At 42.4% G+C, this 24,002-nt stretch overlaps 1 protein-coding gene across 4 annotated transcripts in view; it reads right to left on the bottom strand.

The window, feature by feature from the left end:
- Positions 1–24,002, bottom strand: part of LOC125881950 (E3 ubiquitin-protein ligase HECW1) — a 95,969-nt gene that overhangs the window by 15,490 nt on the left and 56,477 nt on the right. For 2 of the 4 annotated variants that reach the window (XM_049565432.1, XM_049565430.1), the window contains 10 exons: positions 16,666–16,764; positions 8,703–8,856; positions 7,195–7,298; positions 6,907–7,013; positions 6,352–6,537; positions 4,858–4,992; positions 3,866–3,974; positions 3,661–3,757; positions 1,016–1,099; positions 738–844 (listed from right to left, as the gene is read on the bottom strand). In XM_049565432.1, coding sequence (XP_049421389.1) covers positions 738–844; positions 1,016–1,099; positions 3,661–3,757; positions 3,866–3,974; positions 4,858–4,992; positions 6,352–6,537; positions 6,907–7,013; positions 7,195–7,298; positions 8,703–8,856; positions 16,666–16,764 — 1,182 coding nt within the window. The remainder of the gene's footprint in view (positions 1–737; positions 845–1,015; positions 1,100–3,660; positions 3,758–3,865; positions 3,975–4,857; positions 4,993–6,351; positions 6,538–6,906; positions 7,014–7,194; positions 7,299–8,702; positions 8,857–16,665; positions 16,765–24,002) is intronic. The other 2 variants (XM_049565434.1, XM_049565433.1) reach the window with 1 other exon arrangement.

Here is a 24,002-nt window from a genome sequence, read left to right as displayed (position 1 = left end):
TGGTCTGAAGTGGGCTTACTGAGTGATGGCCAAATGAAGCCCCATGAAGCATTTTCCTTATTTTCTGAGCCCACTAGATGGCGCTTTTTGTTCAACAAAAGGTTGAAAGAACAGTGAATTGCCATTCTTTGCTCAGAAAATAAAGAAAATGATTTATGAGGCTTCATTTGGCCATCACCACTTTCGTGAGCTGCTTTCTAAAATGTCACCCTGACCTGTCGGTGAGCTCACTAAGCTGTTGCTGTTACAAAATGGGATAAACCAGTAAACGTCTCAGATGTCTGTAAGAGCGCCACACAGAAACTGTCTGTCATGGCAGCCATCAGCTCACGTCAGCAACGACAGGGCGCGATCCGAATTGCATACTTTTTCCATTGTGCTTTTAGTAGGTACTACAGCTGCCTTTACAAAGTACATACTATTGCATGCAGTTGACACAATCAGGACATACTACTTTCTCATAACATCACGCTCTGAACTTTGATCCTCTTGCTTTCATATCCATTTTAAATCTTCCATAGAATGGTCCTGTATAATTTCCAGATCAGATTTACATTATACAGGAAGCTTTAAAAAAAGACTGTCCCCTGTTACGTAATGTATGCACGTTTTCACTGACACCCATCACCTTTCTGCAGTAACAAGGAACTTTACATTCCAGGGAGGTTTGATGTGACGTCTCAGGCAAAGCAACTGTGAACTCCAAACATGTGTGACTGACATGCTGGAAGACGTACCAGGAGAGTTCTGTGGTGAGGAGGCGGGGGAACAGCGAGGAGAGAAGCTGAAGCCGGGGTGGATGGGGTGAGGTGGAACATAAGACATGATCTCCTCTTCAAATAAGCTGCGAGAGCAGGACACAGAAAAGCACAGAAGACATTATTTCTCTGCACCACAGAGAGTCCGAGCATTAGCTGTGTGTGAATTCAGTCACTGAATGAGCGAGTACATAACTGTGAAAGAAAATAGATGGTGTTGCCCATGATGGGTAAACTGGGTTTAGTGTGTGCTTTACCTTAACAGGATGACGAGGTCTGCATCACATGACAACTTCTCCACCCCCTGAGTTCCTTCTGTCCGAATATAGTGGATCTTCTCCCTGAACAGTCAACAAGACAAAGACCTTTTTAGTCCCAAATACTCAATGCAACTAAATACGTGAGTTTGGTAGTGAGATGCCTCCTCCCTGACCTCTTGAGCTTTGTTATTAAGAAATATCAGCTTTCGGCAACCTCCACTATCAAAAGAGTCTTTTCTGGCCCAAAAAAATCTGCATGGAGCTGCAAAGTAAATTTGAGCCCTATAATGAAGGTAACTAAATTAGCCTATCAACAATAATAATACGTCTAAATAAGCATCCATTTAGGTTTTACCAAAAAGGTGGCGACTCTGCAGTGGGCTATTTATGATTATTTGGTATTTTAGTTTTGCAGCATTGGCGGTAAAAGCAAACAAATCTGTTCACACACTGATAAATTCTGTATTTTCCTCAGAGACTTTTGCTTTTTTGGATCTGGAATTCACGGCTAGCCTTTAGCGAGACTCAAGTTGTGCCACTGCTGTTAAGGTTCAGCAATATTTAAAGGAGAAGGTGCCAGGCCGTAGGCGTGTGATGCACATTTAAGTTGATGAAATGTTAATAAATAAATTATTCGGTGTATAGGTTACACATTTTTACAATTGGGGAATGTGAAATTACTTTAGGCCTCTCACAATGACGTATGAAAATGTCAAAAAATAAACTGTTCATTTCCATAAAAGTTTCAGTTTCAGTCAGAGCCACTGAGAGAGGGGCTAAAGAGCTCCATCTGCCTCCAGAGCTGCAGGTTGCCTACCTCTAGCTGGATCTGTATTCATGGAATAAAATGCAAAGTAATTTTGTGATCAAAATTTATATTCATACAGTTCCAATCAATCATCCCCACAGCTTGGTGCAGTAGATGAAGTGATGAGGGGGGTGTACTAATAGGTAGAAGGGTAGGTTATCAAGGAGAAGTGGGTATAATCTCTCATATATTCCAGTAGCTTTTTGGCTGATAGGTGGGTAACGTAGAAGGCACAAGCACTTTTGTTCCAACAATATGTTTGTGTTTGGTTAGTAACATCTGGAGTTCTGGAGGTATGGTAACCAAGCAAATCACTCAAGAACGCAAGCTATCGTGTGTTTTTGTACCAAAATTAAAATGAACAGTTACTAGCGGCTTGTACTGTTTCTATGAACTGGGGAAAATGGCATTTCGTTTTGCTGCTCCCTTTGCATGGAACTCTCTGCAAGATGATTAAAATTGTTGGACCTGATCCCCCTTGATAACTTTGTTAAAATTCTTAAAACTAAGGAACTCGAAAGCATTGGGCTCTGTCACTGTTTTTAAATCAGATGTTACACTTCTTTCAACTTATGCCTGATAATTTTACTTTTGTTTATTGAACTGTTGTTATTTATTTGTATTACTGCTTGTACTTGTAATTTTGCTGCCTCTTGGCCAGGTCGCTTTTGAAAAAGAGATTCTATATCTCAATAAGCTTCACCTGGTTAAATAAAGGTTTAATAAAAAAAATGCTGTGTGACATTTGCACTGGAAAAGACAAAAATTGGAGGAATCATCATTCCTCTTTCCCCTTCACATGTTTGTCGCTATTCCTTGGGTCACATACAAGTGACGTCATCAGTTGTCAATGCCATCTGACCCAGACGGTGACAGAATTGGTCCGACTTGGTCCCATCAGCTGTCGAGCCCCAAATCATCCTCAGAATGAGCTCAACAGTCTTAATGTTTCGCTGCCTTTAACAGCTCCTTCAGAAATATAATTGTAGTGATTTTGGTGCCAATGTGTATTTATTTAGTATTCAGAGGGCAGCGTTGGCCCAAAGGTTGTAAAAGCATGATTCTGAACAGATGGTTGTTGGTTTGATCCCTGAACTGGCTGTATAAATGTGGGCGGGGACATTGCTCCAGTGAAGCTGCTCAGTGGCCAACAGGAGTCCTTTGGTAAAAAAAAATCTACCCTATTTGTGTAAAAGTGTTTTTAAAGAAATAGTTGGTTATGAGCACAAACAGTCGAGTGTGCAACAAGGCCTCATATGTCTGCAAGAGAGTTTTATTACTGAACCAAACTAGCAAACACACCAAAAAAATGATTGAGGTGTGTGTAACGACATGAAGAGTCTTTTCTTGATGGTAGTGATGGCCAAATGAAGCCTCATGAAGCATTTTCTTTATTTTCTGAGCCCACTAGATGGCGCTCTCTGTTCAACAAAAGGTTGAAAGCACACTGAATTGCCATTCTTTGAGACTCTCTTTTTAAACCATGAGCGCCATCTAGTGGGCTCAGAAAATAAAGAAAATGCTTCATGAGGCTTCATTTGGCCATCACTACTGTTGTACTGAGAAGCTGTTGTGCTCATCTGTATGTGCTGTGTATAACTGTAGTTGATGAGAAGCAGCCTGGTGTGCTCTTGATTTAGTGCTCATATACTGGTGCATTTTGCTGTTTGATCTATCAGAGTCTTATTTGTGCCAGTAATCTACAGAACACAGTAAATCCCTCCGCAGAGTAGCCGTACTGTATTCTAGCGGGCTGTGATATTTGGTTTTGATACCCATGTGGGGGTTTGATTTGGTGAACTGACACTCTCAGTCCTTGAAGAGTGGAGCATACCTCAGTGCATGGTTTCTGCTAAGGCTGGGCTGTCGCTCCTGCAACATGTCAAATATGTTCGGCTGTCGGAGGAACGCCACAATCTTGTCATTGTACGCTAGTGAGAGAGAAAGAAACAGAGAAAAGCAGTCAGACATGAACACTAAAAAAGTGAGAGGCCGACTGTGGCTTTAAATGAATGATGAGATGTTCTGACTGTGCCTACATGGAGCGGTCAGCTGTGAGTTGTTGTGCTGGCTTCGTATGGCAGCTACCAGGCTGTTTCCAGGCCGGGCCATCAGAGAGGCCCCCCGACTCCTGGACACATCAGAGGCCTGGGAACACACACCAACAGGACACACTTTTCACTGACAGTTTGTCTTCTGTTAAGGCTCTATGAGCTGAAAGCTGCCGCTGATCAGCTGTGTTTCTAGATAATGTCAACATGTCAGCAACACACAGTCACCTCAACATCAGTGTCTACTTGTTAATGCATGTGACATGCACATTATTTAACACTGCTGGTGTCATGTTAATAGTACCAGCTGATATCCTGCATGAAAAGCATGAAACTTCCATGTTTTTAATGTTCTTTAGCTGAACTGATGTTGAAATTTACAGTGAACTTAGTTGTAGAAGTTTATTATTATGTTTTAAAATGAGGTCTGGTGATATTCTGTATTTGTGTTCTTTCCAACAAATCAAATGTGCACCCAAACTAACAATAGTACTATTACTTAGTGACGGCCAAATGAAGCCTCATGAAGCATATTCTTTATTGTCTGAGCCCACTAGATGGCGCTCATGGTTTAAAGAGAGAGGCTCAAAGAATGGCAGTTCAGTGTGCTTTCAACCTTCTGTTGAACAAAAAAGCGCCATCTAGTGGGCTCAGAAAATAAAGAAAATGCTTCATGAGGCTTCATTTGGCCATCACTACTATTACTGAGCCTTTTGTGGATATGAAATCATATATTAGTGAGCTGTCTCTTTAGATTCATGGCTTCCGTAGGAACCAATGCCACATCAGCTTTTAAAGAGTACCTCCAACTACATTTATTGCACTACTTTACACAATACTTACTAATAAAAAGTAAGAGCTGAAAGGACATGAGCAGAAACTCTAGTCACTCCAGTGTTGAGTTTAAACCAGGGAAATATATATGGATTCAAATCCAACTCGTGGGTAACTCTGAATCGCTAGTACAGGTGTGTGGTTACCTCTCCAGCGCTGTAGCTGCGTAGTCTCTGCAGATGTTGTCTGTGGGCGAGGTGGCCGGGCAGCCGGCCGTTCTGCAGAGGGATACGAGGGTCGATGAAGGTGGTGGCTCGACTGTTGTGGTCTACAAAGAAGGACTGGAGGACAGGAAAAAAATGTACAGTATATATTGGGACAGTATATAAAGGGACTTTAAAACTGGTGTAACATGTTCTCTCTTTCTGGTCCTTGTCAGCACACGTGCAGCTGAGTTTTGTGATAACTGTAGCGGAGCAGTGTTTTTTTGAGGAAGACCAGACGGTAAAACATTACAGTAGTCAATTCTGCAGGTAATAAAAGCGTGCATTAGTGTCTCTGTGTTGGCTCGAGAGAGAAACAGTCGCACTCTGGCAATGTTCTTAAGACGATAAAATCCAGTTTTGGCTCAACTTCTATTATGTGTTTCAAAAGTAAGATTTGAATCAAAGATAACTCCAAGGTTTTTAACCTGTTGACAGGGTTTTAGTGCCAGTTTAACAGTTCTGTGTTGAGCTTCTCTCTCTGAGCTTCCGGACCAATAGCTAAGACCTCAGTTTGTCCTGGTTGAGTTGAAGAGAGTTTTCTGCCATCCAGGACTTAATATCTAAAATTAGTGATGGCCAAATGAAGCCTCATGAATCATTTTCTTTATTTTCTGAGCCCACTAGATGGCGCTCATGGTTTAAAGAGAGAGGCTCAAAGAATGGCAATTCAGAGTGCTTTCAACCTTTTGTTGAACAAAAAGTGCCATCTAGTGGGCTCATAGAATAAAGAAAATGCTTCATGAGGCTTCATTTGGCCATCACTATCTAAAATACATCAAAGAGTGCAATATAGGACAAAACCTAGTGTAAGTGTACATACAAATACACCACAGTACAGCCCTGCTCTGATGACATTTCATTGGCAACTGTGTTTTTCTTATCTTTCACATTTTGTCTGCTGGTGTCCGGGAGCAGGAGTTGTTGCTTTGTGGTGTAAAATTCTTCCTTTTAACTTTTGGTAACATACTTTATTTTTAAAGAAACCTGCCTGGCTGCCTTCATCAGGCCGAAATGAGCAATTTACAAGTTTGTGCAGTTAAGAGTTTGTTAAATCTGACACAGACCTCACAGAGAAACGTAAGAGAGCTCAGGGTTGAGAGTCTGAAAATGTTCTTACAGGAGGCCAAAAATCTTTTGTGTTTGTAAAAACAATAGTTAAACCACAAAAGGAGGACGCTAAGTGTAAATTAAATGCATTAGATATCACAGATATTCTAAACTACATTGCATTTGAGTGTATTTCCATTTGCAGGTTTCATTTTCTGTTCAGCTACAGTACACATGACGAACTCTGACCTTCTCTGGGCTTCAGACAACATAAAACAACATAACTAAACAGCTGAGCATGATCGATGCAGTGTGTTGCCCTTGGTTCATTTAGCTTTGCTAGCACTTCCCAGCATGACGCAGTGCTCTTCTGCAGATGTAGCCTACCTTGCCCTGGGGGTCGGTCTTGATCTCCCAGCCTCTCGGCAGCTCTAGCTGAGTGTCTGCGAACTTGTTGAGGAAAACCACCAGGTCCCGATTATGTTGGTAGCGCTCAAAGTTCCTGGCATCGCGACGCACCTTCAGGATCATGTGTTTCACACAGCTGCTGCTGGTGAACATCCGGTAGGCTGCCTGAAGAGACAACATCTGCAAGTTTACTTTGACATTTAGAGAAGTTAATAAAGCACTGTGGGGGAAATCTGTTCCACCTCTGGTTTTATAATTACAGTCTAATAGTCTGTACTGTCTGTTGTAAACCTTACCAGCTTTAAACTGACTTTTAATGAGGAGCTGTGAACGTGGACTGAGGTTAATGCAACTTTTAAAAGAATCCGGATCTAAATGAGAAGCGTTAAATAATGCTGTACTGTTCTAACCCTAAACCTAACACTGACTATTTCAACATGTAAAAAAATCAGAGAGATAAACTGTCATGTGATCTGAGCTGCAGCAAAAACTGTAAGTCAGTACAATACAGTGATACGTGTGTGTCGGACTCACATAGTTACTGTGCAACACAGTGAAGAACTCTGGGTGTGTGATGAACTTGACGGCAGGTGACTGAAGGAGATTGCTGACCTTCTGGTGATTGACAGGAGAGGCGGGGCCTGCAGACACACAACAGGTGAGTCACCTGCCGCATTATTATTTTTAAGCACTGACACAGGTTGTGACTGAAGTCTTATTATTTAACAGTAGAAAGTTCTGCGTCTGGAGCCAAACAACTGTGAATTACTCCGACACAAAACAGAGCCAGCGTTTATGTCTTCAGGGATGATGTCACTGTACCTGGCGGGGCAGAATCAGGATCGGTCTCTGTGCTGCTGCTCCGCTCCAACCTGGGGCTCCCTCCGTCCTCCTCTGTGGCCATGGTCCTCTGGATGTTCTGGTACCTGCACAAACAACAGCAGTCTGTACAGCAGATGTCACTGTAGGACCTTTATGCAGCTCAGAATACTGCACTGACTCCAGCCTCTCATGTTGCCTCCTGCTTCATTTCCTCAGCTCTGTTCAGTTCAATAATACTGTTTGAATTATGATTTAGATGCATTCTGATATTCTGTATTTAAGTGGGTGGTTTTTTTCAGGTACCAGCCCTGGAAATTAACCTGACTCCTGTCTGACTGCTGAGTGTGGACACTTCCTGTGTCTGTCCTTTCAAATTAAATTCCCACATGGTCCAGTCATATAGGTTTGGATTTATTTTGGCAAGGCGCAGCTCCTAACAGAGTTTCACGTTTTTTATTTATTTATTTTTTCTGTGACTGAGCAACCAATGAAATCTGTTCGACTAACATTTGGTTGACTATTAGGGGGCAGCTCTAAAGTTTATTATTATCATTATTGTGATAAGGGGTCAGGATGAGTCAGCACCTCCAAATTTGAGGCCATGGTTCCCAGAGTTTCTCGAGTTGGGTAGAATGGAGCGTGAGATGGATCAGCAGTTTGGCAAGGCATCTGCAGTGATGCGGGCGCTGTGCCGGATCATCGCAGTGAAGACAGAGTTGAGCCGCAAGGTGAAGCTTTCAATTTAGTGGTCCATCTACGTCCCAACCCTCACCTATGAGCTCTGGGTAGTGACCAGAAGAATACAAGCAGCCAAAATGAGCTTCCTCTGTAGGGTGTCTGGGCTCAGCCTTAGAGACAGGATGAGGAGCTCAGACATCCAGCCTCCTGTTAGAGGTGTTCTGGGCACGTCCCACTGGTAGGAGGCCCCGGGGCAGACCCAGAACACACTGGAGGGATTATATGTCTTGTCTGGCCTGGAAATGCCTCGGGGTCCTCCAGGAGGAGCTGGAAAGCGTTGCTGGGGAGAGGGACGTCTGGGGTTCTTTGCTTGGCCTGCTGCCCCCGAGACCCAGCTTTGGATAAGTGGTAGAAAATGGATGGATCTCCCTCCGCCACAAGATCTTACAATCCTGTCATGTCACCCAACGTATTAAGTTTTGTCTTGTCTAGTCTCACCTGTCATGTCTGGCTTCACTTTAAAAAAAAAATATATATATATGTCAAACAAACAAAAAAAATCTTCTAGTCATAACATGCTAAATTGGTGTGTTGTAACATCTTCAAAATGTTCTTTACAGTAAGTGTCAGGTAACAAACCAACACATGCCACATGACTGATACAGGCTACAGATTTGACTTTGACATCAAGGTCTACATAAGAGAAATTTCTCAATATTTCTTTTTCTATTTAATTGCTATTCCTGCTGTTTGACTTTTTTGGGTTGGTATACGAGTGTCTGATGATCGTCACAGTTTGAGCTTTATCTCCACTTAATTCGCAGTCTTACCTTCTGTTGAGTTGTTCCATCTGCTGTGTGGATCCTGAGCGGGGGATGCCATGGTTACACTTGCCCCCGTGGTTCGGTCTCTGCCAGGTCGTGGTCCGGTTGACGTGGTCCACATAGAAAACTCTGCCGTGGCTGTCGATGCGAGCCTCCCAGTCTGTGGCAACAGAGGGGTTGGAGTGGAATTAGACTAAGTTACTTGCTATGTTTCTATTCCAACGTTAAGAATGTGTTCGTCACTCATAACAGGTAATTGGATGTGAGCAAACCTTTTCTTACATGTCGTTAACGCTGCATACCAATGAGAAGAAGCTCTAGGTTGTTATGTTTCTTGGTTGTCAACCAGTATTCACAATGCTTTCTACTTTTCAATGCCCCATTTTTTCTGCTGATCAGTTTAAAACAAAATACAAGATCTGAAGCTGCCTTTCAACTGCACACACAATAAGACACAGCATTATTTTCAGAAAGCATATTTAGATATATTACAAATTCTCGGGGCGTCACGTGATGCTTTCTTTTGTAGTGATGGCCAAATGAAGCCTCATGAAGCATTTTCTTTATTCTATGAGCCCACTAGATGGCGCTTTTTGTTCAACAAAAGATTGAAAGCACACTGAATTGCCATTCTTTGAGCCTCTCTCTTTAAACCATGAGCGCCATCTAGTGGGCTCAGAAAATAAAGAAAATGCTTCATGAGGCTTCATTTGGCCATCACTACTCTTTTGCCAACCTCCCGCCACCACCATATACACATTTACTCCTTGGAGTGGTTTTCACCTCTGTACAGACTTTTTACCACTGGCTTACTACTTTCAAACATGTCTGGTTCCGTTTCGACCCAAACTCAACGTGATACTCTGACCAGAACTCGCTCAAAGTTGAAGACACTCGATTCTGAAAGCACGGAGGCTACTAGCCAACATGACGCCACCACCTGTGAGGAAGAAGGCTTGGCTACTCGCCTTGCAGAGGATGTCAGACAGAAAATCTGTGCTTTAATGGACCTGAACTTCACCAAACTGCACGAGACTCTGATGGGAATTAAAAGGCATATTTAGGACGACACCAAGTGCTACACAGAGGAAGAATCCTGTATTTTGGATGCCGAAGACTACCCCGCCTTTCTGTCTAACAAGATCGCAGCCCTCAAAAAGAAGTGAAGATACTGCAGTGGCAGGGAGAACATAAGGATCATCGGATTCAAAGAAGGTATAGAGGAACAGCATCCAGATAAATTTTTCGAAACCTTGCTCCCAAACCTGCTGGGTCTGCAATGCAAACCATTGTCAAGTACAATCAACAGAGCGCACAGGTTTCTTGGCCTGCGGAAGGAGGAATATTTGACACCAGTGAATATCAAGCTGCATAATGTCAGCGACAAACACACAATCATGGCAGCAGTCAGAGAAAAAGGCAAGCTTTTTCGCAACGGAAACCAAATCTACATTCGGCAGGATCTCTAAACCCAGGTGAGGCAGACCCAACAGGAGTTTAATGAGGTTTGCTAGCATCTCATCTGGTTGCGCTCCCCAGCCACCCTGTGTTTTACACACAATGTGGGAGCTCACGACAGACTGGGACAAATGAAAAGAGAGAATATTACAAGTTCTCATGTAACTATTAAGATACGTACAGGGAAAGTACTTTGCGGTTCAGTACCATTAAAACTCAGTAGTTTAATAAACTCCTTAAAAAGCATAAATCCTTACTTTCATAATCACTTGCTCTAAATTTTAGTATCTCACACACACATTTTCCAAATCTTTTTGCTTTGACCACCATCCACTCTCTAGGCCTAAGTTTTCCCATTCCCCAGTACTTTGATGCTGCACGTCATAAAACCAAAACTGAGTGGATAAATAATCCCTTCATGCATGGGCTGATGCCTTAGTGAAGATCCTCAGGGCTTCCAGGTCTTTCCTGACAAGTTAACTGGTGGTAGGATCCAAGCCTATGGAGCAAATGATTGAGAATATAAGCCTATATCTCCATTTACAGAAAATCCAAATCTTAAATACACCATGAGAATACAGCAACTGCCAGTGTAAGCGCGCCTGAAACACTGTTTGTGTCCACAACTGGTGAAAAGTGCAAATTAAGAGACAAGATCGATTGTAGTATAAAACAACACAGCCTCAAAGAAAAACTAAAATGGGTCAAAAACATCTGGGATCAGAAAATAAAAGCTCAATACGCCTCAGAAATCTTTTAACAAGCAACTCTGCAACATGCTGTAAACACTTGTCCCACTGGAATCTGTGGCTGTAGTGGCTTAAATTCAGCCAGCACAAACCCCCTCATCACCAGCAGGGGTCACACTCGGCTGGTGGCCAACAGCAGCAATGGGTCTAATCTATGTAACGGCAGCAACAGAAAGTTTGCTGATATTGCGGGGATTTGGGGCTGTCCGGTCCCAGTTTGCACTGGCTGGAATCGGACTGCTGCTGCCACTGACTGGGAGTCAGTCTCCAAAGCTGCTGCCTGCTCTCCTCATGGCGAGGTGTTCTGTAGTATCGGGGAGTGACACGGAGGACACAAGGGGCCTCTCCAAAACTGGACCCTACCCACTCCCACTCTGTCTCAGAGTGTCGTCTGTATGACAATATTAAACGACTACCTTAGTTTCATCAGGCTACATTCCAAAGGGTAGTTGCGCAGAACTGAATTTGTACGGAGCTTCCTCCATGACCAACACAGTTCTGAGTTGCACATGGTCAGTAAGGTGGCATCAGTGCAGGCTCGCTTTTGGAGGGTTTTATAACACATTTCCATTCCTCACTAATTGGTCTGGGATGGTACTTAATGTGGCGGACACTCTGCGTGAACACGGAAACGGAGTGCAAGTGGATAAGGAGAGGGTATAGGAGGTGGTTTGAGAAAGGCCCACTGTGATTTGAGGATCTAGCTAATTTTAGCTATGTACACATTAACTTAAAGCCTCAGCTATGAGCATTTGGCTCCGGTTAGCAGAAGTGGAAACTATTAGCAACATTTTCTCTCCATGTCTGAAACACTTTACCAATATTGACACTTTCTGAGAAGTCCATCTTCTTCTTTTTTTTGGGGTTGCTTTGCAGTGTAGGCAGTTGTTGCAAATGCTGGAATAGAACCTTCCTCTGCAGTCGTGATGGCCAAATGAAGCCTCATGAAGCATTTTCTTTATTTTCTGAGCCCACTAGATGGTGCTTCTTGTTCAAAAAAAGTTTGAAAGCACACTGAATTGCCATTCTTTGAGCCTCTCTCTTTAAACCATGAGCGCCATCTAGTGGGCTTAGAAGATAAAGCAAATGCTTCATGAAGCTTCATTTGGCCATCACTACTCTGCAGGATTCCTCGCCATTGAATCAGACTTTCACCAAAGGGATGTGCCTGCACATCTGCATTTGTAGAACAACCAATAGGAATGCCCCCTCTCTGAAATAACCTGTGACTGGTCTAAGTCTCCCGTCACAGGCTGGATTTCTAAAGCCTGAAAACGGAGCCAAGAGGAGGTGCAGAAGTCTAGTTTTCTCCCGGACGACTCGAATTTCATTCTGCTCAAAGTTTATTATGGAATTTTTCTCTAATGATGCCAAAATAAAACTGTCTACCCCAGCTTTACCTATGGTTCTGCTGTCTGTTAAAATACAGAATAAAGTGAGGTCAGAGCTGATAGTATAAATCGATAACAGAAGTTTAATGCGACTACAAATTTAAGACCACCTTCACTCCGGCAAAGAGAAGGAAAAAAATAACACTTCTTCCCCTGTAATTTTTATACAGTCCCTTAAAACCAACTGACTGCTACAAGAACCAGTAATGACAATCCTTGTACCAGTAACAGCAACGATTTAGTACGAGTCCTAGTACTAATACTACAACAACAAATGGCAATATTAGAAGTACAAATACTAATAATCTACATATCTTTATTATGGAAACACTGACTGTTTCTTGCAGCTTAAGACGTATGAGTAATGATAATAAAGGATTCCATAGGTCAAAGGTCACATCTGTTTCTGTTTAATGCTGCACATCATTTCTCTAATTTGTGTTAATTTTTGTTGCCTGAGTGGTTTGGGGAAATTAAAATTCTTCTGATAAAATGTATCTATAGAGGCCAGGAACAGAAGCTGGTTGGAATTGGAAAGCTGTTAGTGTTGTTGTTGTTGTTGTTGAGGCTATCTGATGCCACAATACGGCTTCATTTGGCTCATAAATGGCCAGAGTGTGAATGTGTGAGACGAAGACTGTAACTGCTGAAGGAGGAGGAGGAAGACTGCCTCCTTAGGACAGAAAAAAAAAACATCTGTTGGTTGTCATGACTGCTCTGCCCACACACACACACACACACACACACACACACAAACACACACACACACAGAACAGCCTCTGACTGCCAGTCCTCATATTAAGGGAGTTAGTTTTCCTACCTTGGCTCTGCAGCCCTCCTCCTGTAAGTGGTCTGAGTTTCTATGAAAATGAGGCAGTGATTGTGATCAGGCTCCCACACTGTCCCTGACCATCAATATGAGGTCAGAAAGACGTTGGACTCTTATGTCAGACAGATGTTAAACTTTGGTTGGAATAAAAATCAGCTTGATGATATTTTAAATGTCCAGTGATGTTAGAATTTCATGTTGTGTGGATGTTAATATGATTTTTTGCCGACAATGGGTTTGTTCTTCATACCTTACAGCTGATCATTCTTATCCTACAACAAGGTGGGGTTGAAATGAGACGTTTGGATTTTGGCTACAACACAACTTAAAACCAAGAAAATATCAACGTCATCTTTAGTCAGAATTTTACATCAAATCGATGTTTGGATTAAAATTGGGCAGCTTCTCATCTTCTTCATCTATTAGTGCGTTTCATATCTCTTCACACTAAAAACGTTGGGATTTCTTTGGCTAATGGTCTGGCAAAATACATATTTTTAGTTCATCACTTTGGGCTCTTACAACTATATTATATTTCCATCAAGAGTCCTGTCCAGCGTTGTCACTGGATTTTCCACTTTGTGTGTACCTATAGGATCAGTATAAGTACTGAGGTGGAAGTTTTGAAGTGTGACACTTCACCATTTGGCAAAACAAGACAACTAAGCCTCAACAACAAAGAACATTAGACATGTATGTAACTGATGGGGCAAGATGAAAAAAGTTAATTTGAATGGATTTTTGTCACTCCTACTGTTGCTCTTTGTCTTAAGCTTCCTACAGACTGTGAGATTTTAGCAATTTTATAAGTTTAGTGCAGCTGCACTGTGCGACACGGATCTAATAAACTTGGGTAAGACATCAAGTTTAACATATAAGTGCCTACTGAATCGCAGGCTACGATGTAAGTCCAGTGAAGTCTATACGTAAGAACAAAACATCATCAGCATAAGAGAAAAGTGAAAACAGACATGAATTAGTGGCAGTTATGTGTGTCCAAAAAGTATGAAAAACAAGAGGACGATGAAGATGTGGACGCAGACGTGTCAGGCCAACTTGGCATGCCAATGTTGCAACGAGAGCTCAACGTGTATTTATTAGCGTCTACTAGCATTTAGCACTATCACGCCAATCAGTGCGTCATTTAATGCTGTGTTTCTTTTGGTCGGTTAGTAGACGTAGGCGGTAGCAGCAGTCACACAGTGAGATGGTCATCCCAGATTTCTGACACTGTCAGAATTTTATGCCAGGCTGATCACAAGACTGTGACAACGGCCATCTTTAAACCTCTTGTAGGACCACTGTTTTAGAGCCATGACTAAAGATGTCGTCATTTTTCTTCCACGATCGTCATCTTTAGTCTGTGGCAGCCAAAAATTGCACAATGTATACCGGACTTTACTTCTTGAGGGGGGAAATCATGCTCTAAGTTTTGCAACAACAATCCCCATGATGCTTAGGGGGATGTGCACACAGAGTATAATGTTGTCTTAAATTCAGTAAGCTATAATGTCAGCTGTTATTTTAGCTTAAATTTGTTTGCATTTGGCAAACTGGCACGCTGAATTAGCTGTTAGCAGCTCCTGTTCGCAGTATACCCACAGATATACAGCCAACCATCACTGGATTACTCTGATGCTGAAGAAAACTTTTAAAACTTGATGATTCTAAAGCAGATCCCAGCATTATAAGGAAATCCTCACGAGATTTAACTCACACTGAGTCTGAGGATGCGTGCATGATGTCTGTGTGTTCAGATTAGAATGAGCTGTGACTCCTTTAAGAAGTGCAGGATATGATGAGAACTGTGACAATCCGCCTCTAAAGGTTCTGAAGTGACTTAATTGCCTCCATGAGCTGTGTGTAACAGTCACTGCTGCTGCTGCTGACTGTGCTGGTCTCTCTGTGGCCCCCATCTAACTCTCCTGGGCCCCCTGGGGAGACGTGACTCACCGTTTGAAAGCCCCCATCTAGGCAGCAGATCAGGGCTGAGTCATCTCTGGTCAACAGTGTAATATCTTTCTTGACAACTTCTAATTTTGCATAAACATGGTGACACTGAAGAAGGTAAGTATATTATCTAATCTGTACAGGATGCTGCACACAGTCAGAGAGGAGCTGTACTTAAAGCACCTAACTTCCTCTGAAACACTGTTGCTTTTACTTTTCTATTTGTGCATGGATTAATCAAACAAATTGACATTAGGATGGAGGTGTTGATAGGCTTATTTTAAGGTTACATTGATTTATTCTTTTTATCTTAGATTTAAGTGTCGTGCCTATTTTTGCCCACCCCACATGGGATTGAAGGACAGTTGGACTGACCCAACACTGCGCAAAATTATGATGTTTTGGGTCAGTCCAGTGTTAATGTCATAACCAACAACTATTATGAAAAATGTTCCTCGATGACCACGGTGAAGACGACACAGTGACGAGCTAAAAATAGATCTTGGTGACAAAAAACTATGACAAAATCTATGTTTCATTTTCGTCACGACGAGACGGGACAGGATTTCAACAGGGTCGTGTTGTCTCAAATCATGCGCCGCTGTCTTGCACTTACCGGAAGTGACAATGTCTTCTTCGTGCTCCTTTGTAAACAGATTGTGGAGCATTATCACCAACATTCGACTGCTATCTCCACCCACACATAAACCAAAGTTACGCCACAACGTCAATGCTGATTAAAATGTGCTGCCGTAGCTAGGAGCAAGTTAGCTAGCAAGCTAACGATAGCATTCGCATTATTGTTCACAGGACTTAATTGTTACAGACCCAACAAACATTATTGATGGTTTCCATTCGCCAAAAGTGTTGGTACTTAGTGCAAAAAACACGTGACTTATATCTGTATAACGCAGCGGTGTTCACTGTAGCCAGCTCAGGCTCCTTGTTTTCCCAGCCGCCATGTCAGAAGTTGAGTGTGAACCCACTTAGCGCACTCGGCTAGGGTAAGGTGTTTAGTACAGAAGTATGTGATTTGAGACACACTGTCAGACTAAATCTAAAATGGCTGCCAAATTACCACAGGTTCAGTCCATGTATGGTCAGCTCACTGTCGTTTGTCCTTGGCAAACACAGATTCTCTAAACAAACTAATACTGTTTGGCCATCACAATAGATTCTGCACCTTTATCACAACAACATGTACTGAAAAATACTGCATGTAAAGAAACAACACAGCGTCTGGGGACTCTCAGTTGGAGGATGATGTAACAGCTAAGTGGAGTTTGGGCCTTCCGGCAGCTGACCTTCATGCTCTGAATCAGCAAAGACCAGCGAGCCATCCTTCCCATACGGAGTGCAGATCCAACCGTGAACCAATCAGCACAGAGCAGTACAGAGCTGCACATCTAAACCTAAAGAGCTGTGCAGGGAGGGAGGATGAGATGATGACGACAAACACAGAGACGATGGAAGATGTTTGGAAAGCAAACATACGTGGCGGCATGCACCTGATGGAAACACACACACACAAACAGCAAACCAAGGTGTAGGGATGTGACTCCAGAGTAAGACTGGGAGGTGTTGGTTCTTACTTGGAGGTAAGGCTTGGTCAGTGGCAGCAGGAGAATGGTTTAGGTCATGGCTGGGTCGCAGGACTGGAAGATTGCCAACAGGAGGGGAGAAGCCTGAGCCTACAGGACATCAGAGAGACAGTACGGTATAAATTACCATAATGCTGGGGACACACCATACCACCTGGCAGACTGGGAGAAGGAAACTCGGGATGTGGAGCGTGCAATATTATAATTTATCACCCTTAACCATGTAGTTTCTGTCTGGTATCCCTGGGCTCATATTGGGCAGTTTAAGAGTGCGTGATTTCCATCCAGGAAGTGGTGTGACCTTTTAGCTCCATCTGTGGTCTCTAATAACTCCTGAGAAAGCTCTCTGCTGCACAGCTAGTCTCGGAGGCTGGGTTGCACCAATAAGAAGCAATTTAATCTAAGATTAATCAGAGTTTCACAAAACTACAATTAAAAAGAGAAAATCCAGTTTTTAAATTTAGCACGTCTCTGTTGCACGATTAAAAATTACTTAGTACTTACATTTGCTAGCTACGTTAGCTTGCTAGCTAAAGAGTCAGTTATTCATGTTGGCTCTGAAGAGACGCTCTAATTTTCTCTAATTTTGAGAAAAACTTGCTATGGCCGAATAATGGAAGATAATAAACAGACAACAGTACAGGGGGAAGAAGAGATTGCCTGGGCAGACCATCGTGGAAAAGGACAGAGACTTTCAACGGCATCAAAAAACTCAGTTGGGTTGTGTCTGACCCTGAACTTTCTTTGATGAACGTAATCATTTTGCGCATTCCATCTCCAAAAGGCAGTAATTTTGAAAGTTAAACCTCCTCAAGTGTAAGTTTGGATCACATTTCAAATTGGAGTTTAAAGTTTTGTTGCAACAGAATGAATTTAAAGGTGTAATTTAAAGAGCGGTTTAAATTCAAAAGTGAGATTTAGGGGGATTTAGTGGCATCTACAGGTAAGGGTTGTAGATTGCAACCAGATGAAACTCTTCCCTGTTAGAATTCCTTCAGTGCTCATAGTTAGGAGGTTTTAACTGGGAGCTGAATTATCCACCTAGGTCTCATCCTCTCAAAAAACAAACAAACCCTACGATTCAAAGCTGTAAAAACACTGAATAAAGCAGTTTTACAGTACAAATTGTACTTTTTCTGATGCTGCTCATTGTGGAGGGGCTGCTGACTATGGTGGCTGATGCTAAAACATAAAAAACACCTATCTAGAGCTGGTGTTTGGTTTGGCCATCGTGGGCTACTGTACAAATATGGTGGTGCAACTAGTGATGGCCAAATGAAGCCTGACGGACAAACTCCCTATGTAGATATAAACATCTCATTCTAAGGTAACAAAAACTTAATAATTCTTATTTAAAGGTGATTAATAGTGATGGCCAAATGAAGCCTCATGAAGCATTTTCTTTATTTTCTGAGCCCACTAGATGGCGCTCATGGTTTAAAGAGAGAGGCTCAAAGAATGGCAATTCAGTGTGCTTTCAACCTTTTGTTGAACAAAAAGCGCCATCTAGTGGGCTCATAAAACAAAGAAAATGCTTCATGAGGCTTCATTTGGCCATCACTAGGTGCAACATAGCGGACAAACTCCCTATGTAGACATAAACATTTCATTCTAAGGTAACAAAAACTTAATAATTCTTATTTTAAGGTGATTAACAGTGATTTACATTTTGGATTTTGTTGTCCCAACTTACCAGCATCAGTGGGTCAGTTGCGTTATTTTAGAGGGAGGAGCCCGTGAGAATGAGAGGTGAACTGTTTCCAAAGTTAAGATTTCTCACTAAAATAAGTGCTGGTCGGTAGTGATGGCCAAATGAAGCCTCATGAAGCATTTTCTTTATTTTCTGAGCCCACTAGATGGCGCTCATGGTTTCAAGAGAGAGGCTCAGAGAATGGCAATTCAGTGTGCTTTCAACCTTTTGTTGAACAAAAAGCGCCATCTAGTGGGCTCGTAGAATAAAGAAAATGCTTCATGAGGCTTCATTTGGCCATCACTAGTGATTATACACTAAGGAAAACATACTTCTTACATTCATTTTTTTCCAATATTCCCTAGAATATTAAAGTTAAATGAGGATATAACCAGGTTTGAAAATGAATCCTTGTTGGTGCTTCCCAGCTCTAACTTTGTTTGTCTGCTAATTTCTTTACTGAGCATTTATTGTACAGTGACGAAGCCCTTTCATTGAAGCTGCTGCTGTGAGACTGAAACAAAAGCGTAAAGCTGTGGGCTGTAAAACCAAAACAATGAGCTGAAAGAAGCTAAAATACTCTGTGGAGCCGATAGTGGTAATTGTCGGTGGGTTCATTGCTATGAGCGACACAAAGTCGTCGTGTGGCCGACTGTTTATATAAAAATATTGGGTGGTGCCACTTTAACCACACCATAGATCCCTCGCAGATACTATTAAAAGAAATACTGGCATTTGACATCATCTGGAGTTTGCAGAATTATCCGGTACATCATGGTCTGTTTTGTGACAGGACTGATTAAATGTCTCCTGATATGTCACTTAGAGGAGAAGGAACGACTGCACATCACCTCATCATATGATGCACTCTCATTGGCTACTGGCAGTTTGTTTGGATGTTGCCTCTAACAGCATTTCCATCTGCTATTAAAACACTAATTGTGATCGAATGTGTGATGCGGATGAGGGAAATGCAAAATGGAAATACACACAACATGCTTTGAGATGGGAATGTGGTTAGATCAGCCGGAGCCAGCTTGGTGGAAATGGAACCCATACAATAACTATCACATTAATGAGGAAGCACTCCCCCGCTGGGTAGATGCATATCACCACGGCAGAAACACAGCTGTAGCAGGTGAAAAATGCAGCAAACATGAGCAGACACATCAATGTAAAAGGCAGAAACATCACTGGAATGACAGCAGGTAGAGATGTAGAGGACAAATCACAACAGGCAGAAGCACCATCAGAAATGTCTTTAACACAGCCATCAGAAACAACCTTCAACATTACCACCCTGTGGTTGTATACCTCTGCTCACCAGTCAAACTCTTCTTACAGTTTACATCCATGTCTGTGAAAACATGGCTGCTTCACGCCCACTGTCCCCCCCCGACAGCACAGAGGATCTATACAATCAGCACAGTTTCAACATGGACACCCAAAGTTAGTGTCACCAATTCAGTATCTGATCAAATGTCTCCCCTTCTGATCCTGAGATATGACGCTGAGTAATGTCCAGAAAAGTGTTTTCTCCAGAACATTATGATGTCACAGTAACCTCCTCCTGTACTGCCTTAATATGCACATTCAGCACATCCAATGCATCAAAACATTGTTTTCTAGTTGGAGCCGCGTTTGCCTCGTTTTCAAACTGTATGCTTTGACTAAAATGAACAATGACAGCAATATAGTCCACGATGAGCAGTGCTAAAATCAACCTGCGTAGTTGTCCCTCCATTGTGACATTAGAAAGTGTCACATTTATCTTGCAAGTGTACTCTTCTTCAACGTTTGCTTTACTTCCTGGATTTTTCCCACATGGAAATTCTGACCAATCAAGAGCAGCTTTCTCACACAAGGCATTTGATCTGGTCCTCTTGTAAATGCTGCCGTGAGAACACGAACCAACTCTAGGCAATTATACAACTTTGGAACAACATGAGTCCCTGATTCAGACCAGAGGAGACGACTCTAGGGCTGACAGCTGATAAATTTGGATATCTAACAAAGACTAAGTCAAATATGACTGAGAGAAATGTAAGCCTAAAGCCCTTTTTAGACAGGAATTGTGCAAATCTGCAGGAAAGCCCAATCAGTCTTTTTTCAGCATTGGCAGTATAAAAACAAAATCAGGGAGTGCAGCAAAATGCCGCCTACCTACTTTTGTTTATACAGAATGCGCGTTTTTTGGGGCAATGGGGGGCGTGAGCAAGTAACACAATGTGTAGCTCCGTGTGTGACGTAAACAGTGACGTGGGAGGGAAGCCACAGCTAATCAGGTGACGATTCTCTCGTAAGCCGGCCCGTCCTTCACCGTCCCCGTCATCTGACGGTTAATGGCCTCTTCGTTTGTGAGGACAAGGACGGCGCGCAATTCCTTGTCTCCCCAGTTGCTCATCTTTACAGTGTCTGTCAGGTTTGTGTTTCCCTCTTGCTACTAGCTGCTCGCTAATTCCTGCTATCAGCTGTTTCCTGTTTATCCACCGCCAGTGGCTCACATGTGTGGCGTCATCAACAGCTCCTCCCACAAGTCATCAACAGCTCCTCCCGTTGCGGAAGGATCAACTCGCCATTCTGCCTCTGTGTGTATAAACGCTCGCAGCTGGCCGGCAAAACAGCCCAACATTCGCAGAAAATCTGGCAGTGTAAAAGGGGCTTAAGTCAGGAGGAGGCAACCTGTGGCTCCGGAGCCACATGCGGCTCTTTAGCCCCTCTCCAATGGCTCCCTGCGGCTTTGACCAAAAATTAGGCGACATGGAAACAAATCACGGTTATTTTCTAACATTTTCTTTTTCTTTTATTATTGTTGTAGACCTACAGTGATTCTTGCTGTGGATTCCAAATCCAGAGAGGAGGAGTCTTGTAAGAAAATACTGAGTTCAGTCGTGCATAGACAGATTTTTACCAAATATTCATCAATACCTTACTGCAGAGTGGCCACCTTAAGGTAAAACAATAGTTAGACCTTTCACTAATGATAAGCTCATTTAGACTTAATAAGGCTGTGTTACCTTTATTATTAGGCTCAAATTCATTTTGAAGCTGGTAAATTGCCTCTCGCAGTGTTTCAGTGCGCTGCTTTGGAAGAAGAATGTTTAATTAATCCAGTGTGTGATCTGGTGGAATTTGGAAATGATCATCAAATTAATGTTTTTTTTAACCGCCCTTTGCATCAGATGTTTTGTGACCTCTGCTTTAATTACACAAAGGATATGCATGAGCTGAGAGATATAAATGACTCATAACGGCTTAAATGAAATGAATGCATGGGAGGTCAGGGAGGAAACTCTGTATCACTGGATCATAATTATTATTTCAATGAGTATCATTATTACTCAAACTGGGGCTTTTTACTGGAAACTTCTGACCTGCTAATGGCACACTGTAAATGTTTACTGACTTTAACACGGAGCTTCAAATTGCTCCAGGTTTCCTGCAGAGCTGCCGTCCAGTACACACCCACAGGGTCAACACAGACTCCAACAGTTTAAACCAGAAACACTTACTGTCCACAACGACACTCACTCTGCAGATATCTTTAAATAGCTACAACTCTGCGCTCATCGTAGCATTACTCACACGCTCGTTCCCTCTGCTGCATTTTGGTCTTTCACCATGTTAACTCATGCTGGAGGAGGCGAAAGACCCAAGTCTTGTCTCCCTTATGCACACATTTAAAATAATTTGCATCTATGATTTTAAAAGGACTCTTCAACTCAGCACAGAGGCTACAACATTCTAAGTTATAGGAGTTAGTGTGAATGTATCATATTTGTTGTAGAGCACAAAGGCAGAGACAAACTCCAGGATTTATTCAAGCTCTCAAATAATGTTGAAATTTGGAACTGGACCAAATTTAATTTGATGTTTTGGTGCGAATGGGAGAAAAAACATTTGAAAGAACAAACCTGGCAGGGAGTCGGCGGTGCGCTGATTGCATTTCAGAGGAGGGGAATTTCATTTTGTTTCTGCAAGACAGTGTGTGTGTGTGTGTGTGTGTGACCTACTTTTCTATCCCAGTCTATAACAGTCGTCATTTAAAATGTACAAATACAGTATTAAACATGAAGATATATCCAGCGAAACAACGCCAGTCAAATTCTTATTTGACTGCAGATCACATGAAGCATCTCAGACCAATTTTACAGTTACAGTTACTGTTTCTACTGGAGTTGTGCCTCAATATGATCTTTTGTTTGTCAGTGTTACCTTTCCTCCTTCTAAGCCCTTTTCACGAATAGAATATGTTTCTATCTGTTCAATGTTAATGACTTTAGAGCTTGTCTCCATTAATTAATGACCTTTACATGCATGAGGAATGCTCCCTTGCCATTCTCACAGTGAATTCCCTGATACCTTTTTCTCATCAGTGTCATTATTCATCAGCTCAAATAAAGAATTCTGGGGCTGGTTTGCCCAGGCATAGTTAACACTGACAAGCAGTTGTGACTGTCATTTAGAGCGTATTCTCAAATAAAAGCTGTGTGTGAAGTCAGGTGGAACTACCTGGACTGTACTGGCTCTCATGGTAAATTAAGGATATTTACATTTTCACTGAACTAATTCCATCGGTGAAACAGCAGACACCATACCACTATGCTGTGCTTCATTTTTAACTCAAAAATGCTGTTTTCAGTTATTAACAATTGCTAACTGCTTTAACTTTGCCGTTTTGTCAATTTCTGTTAAACTACTGTCAATTAAACTCAACACTTCCTGTATAAGTTCACTTTAAAAGCTGACAAAACGCAGCTTAGGCCGAGCGAGTGACTACACTAAGGGCCTGTCCCAATACCCACACTGGTTGTGCATGTTCATGTTTAGGCTAGTGATGTCCCAAAACAGAACGCGCCCTAGATTCCAAGGGAGCCCCGACCCACACTTTCAACAAAGTGGAAGATGAAATTTCCCAGAACACCTTGCGAAGTCAGCAACTTTGGCAAGTTTTGGAAAACAATTTGTTGCTGTACGATTGGAATGTAGGCTATACAAACAACAGATGGTTGGACTAGCGTGAACTCATCAGCAACTCCGTTGAACACAGCGTCAAAATATTTAAACAAATCAACTTACCCGAACAAAATCGATCAGAACTAGAAGACGTCGTAGGCGCCTCCTGTTTTCAGCATTTCTTCTCCGTTGATTCATCAGACGGAGAAGAATAAACAGCACACGCCACAACACAAGCGCTGGAGCCGGCATTTTCAGACCTGCATGACTACCGGTATCTTGCATCGCTACTACGCGTGACGTATGCCTGCATGTCGGCCATGCCGATTTGCATGAAGTGGTGTCTCATTTCTTAGGGAAAGATCTCCACCTTAATATTTCTCACTTCCCTCATCAAGGGTTATCTTGCAAACAAGGGCACTCAATACCAAGTGGAAGATTAAAGGGGTAGAAATGGGACTGGGCCTAACACTGTCATGTCTTTCCTCAAGAAAGAGAAACTGCAGTTCCATAAAGAAAAGAAAGAGAGAAAGCAAACTCACTCAAAAGATGCTTGAGAGACACATGGATCAAGAGAGGAAGGGCTGGGGGTCCACGGAGGCTACTTATGCACAAGGCCCATTGGTGCTACGCCCCTGGTGTGAAGTGTGTTTCACTGACAGCCTAATAGTAGTGATGGCCT

This window comes from Epinephelus fuscoguttatus, linkage group LG21 (genome assembly GCF_011397635.1).
Source record: "Epinephelus fuscoguttatus linkage group LG21, E.fuscoguttatus.final_Chr_v1".
Taxonomy (NCBI): domain Eukaryota; kingdom Metazoa; phylum Chordata; class Actinopteri; order Perciformes; family Serranidae; genus Epinephelus; species Epinephelus fuscoguttatus.
This window is presented reverse-complemented; position numbering and strand designations above follow the sequence as displayed.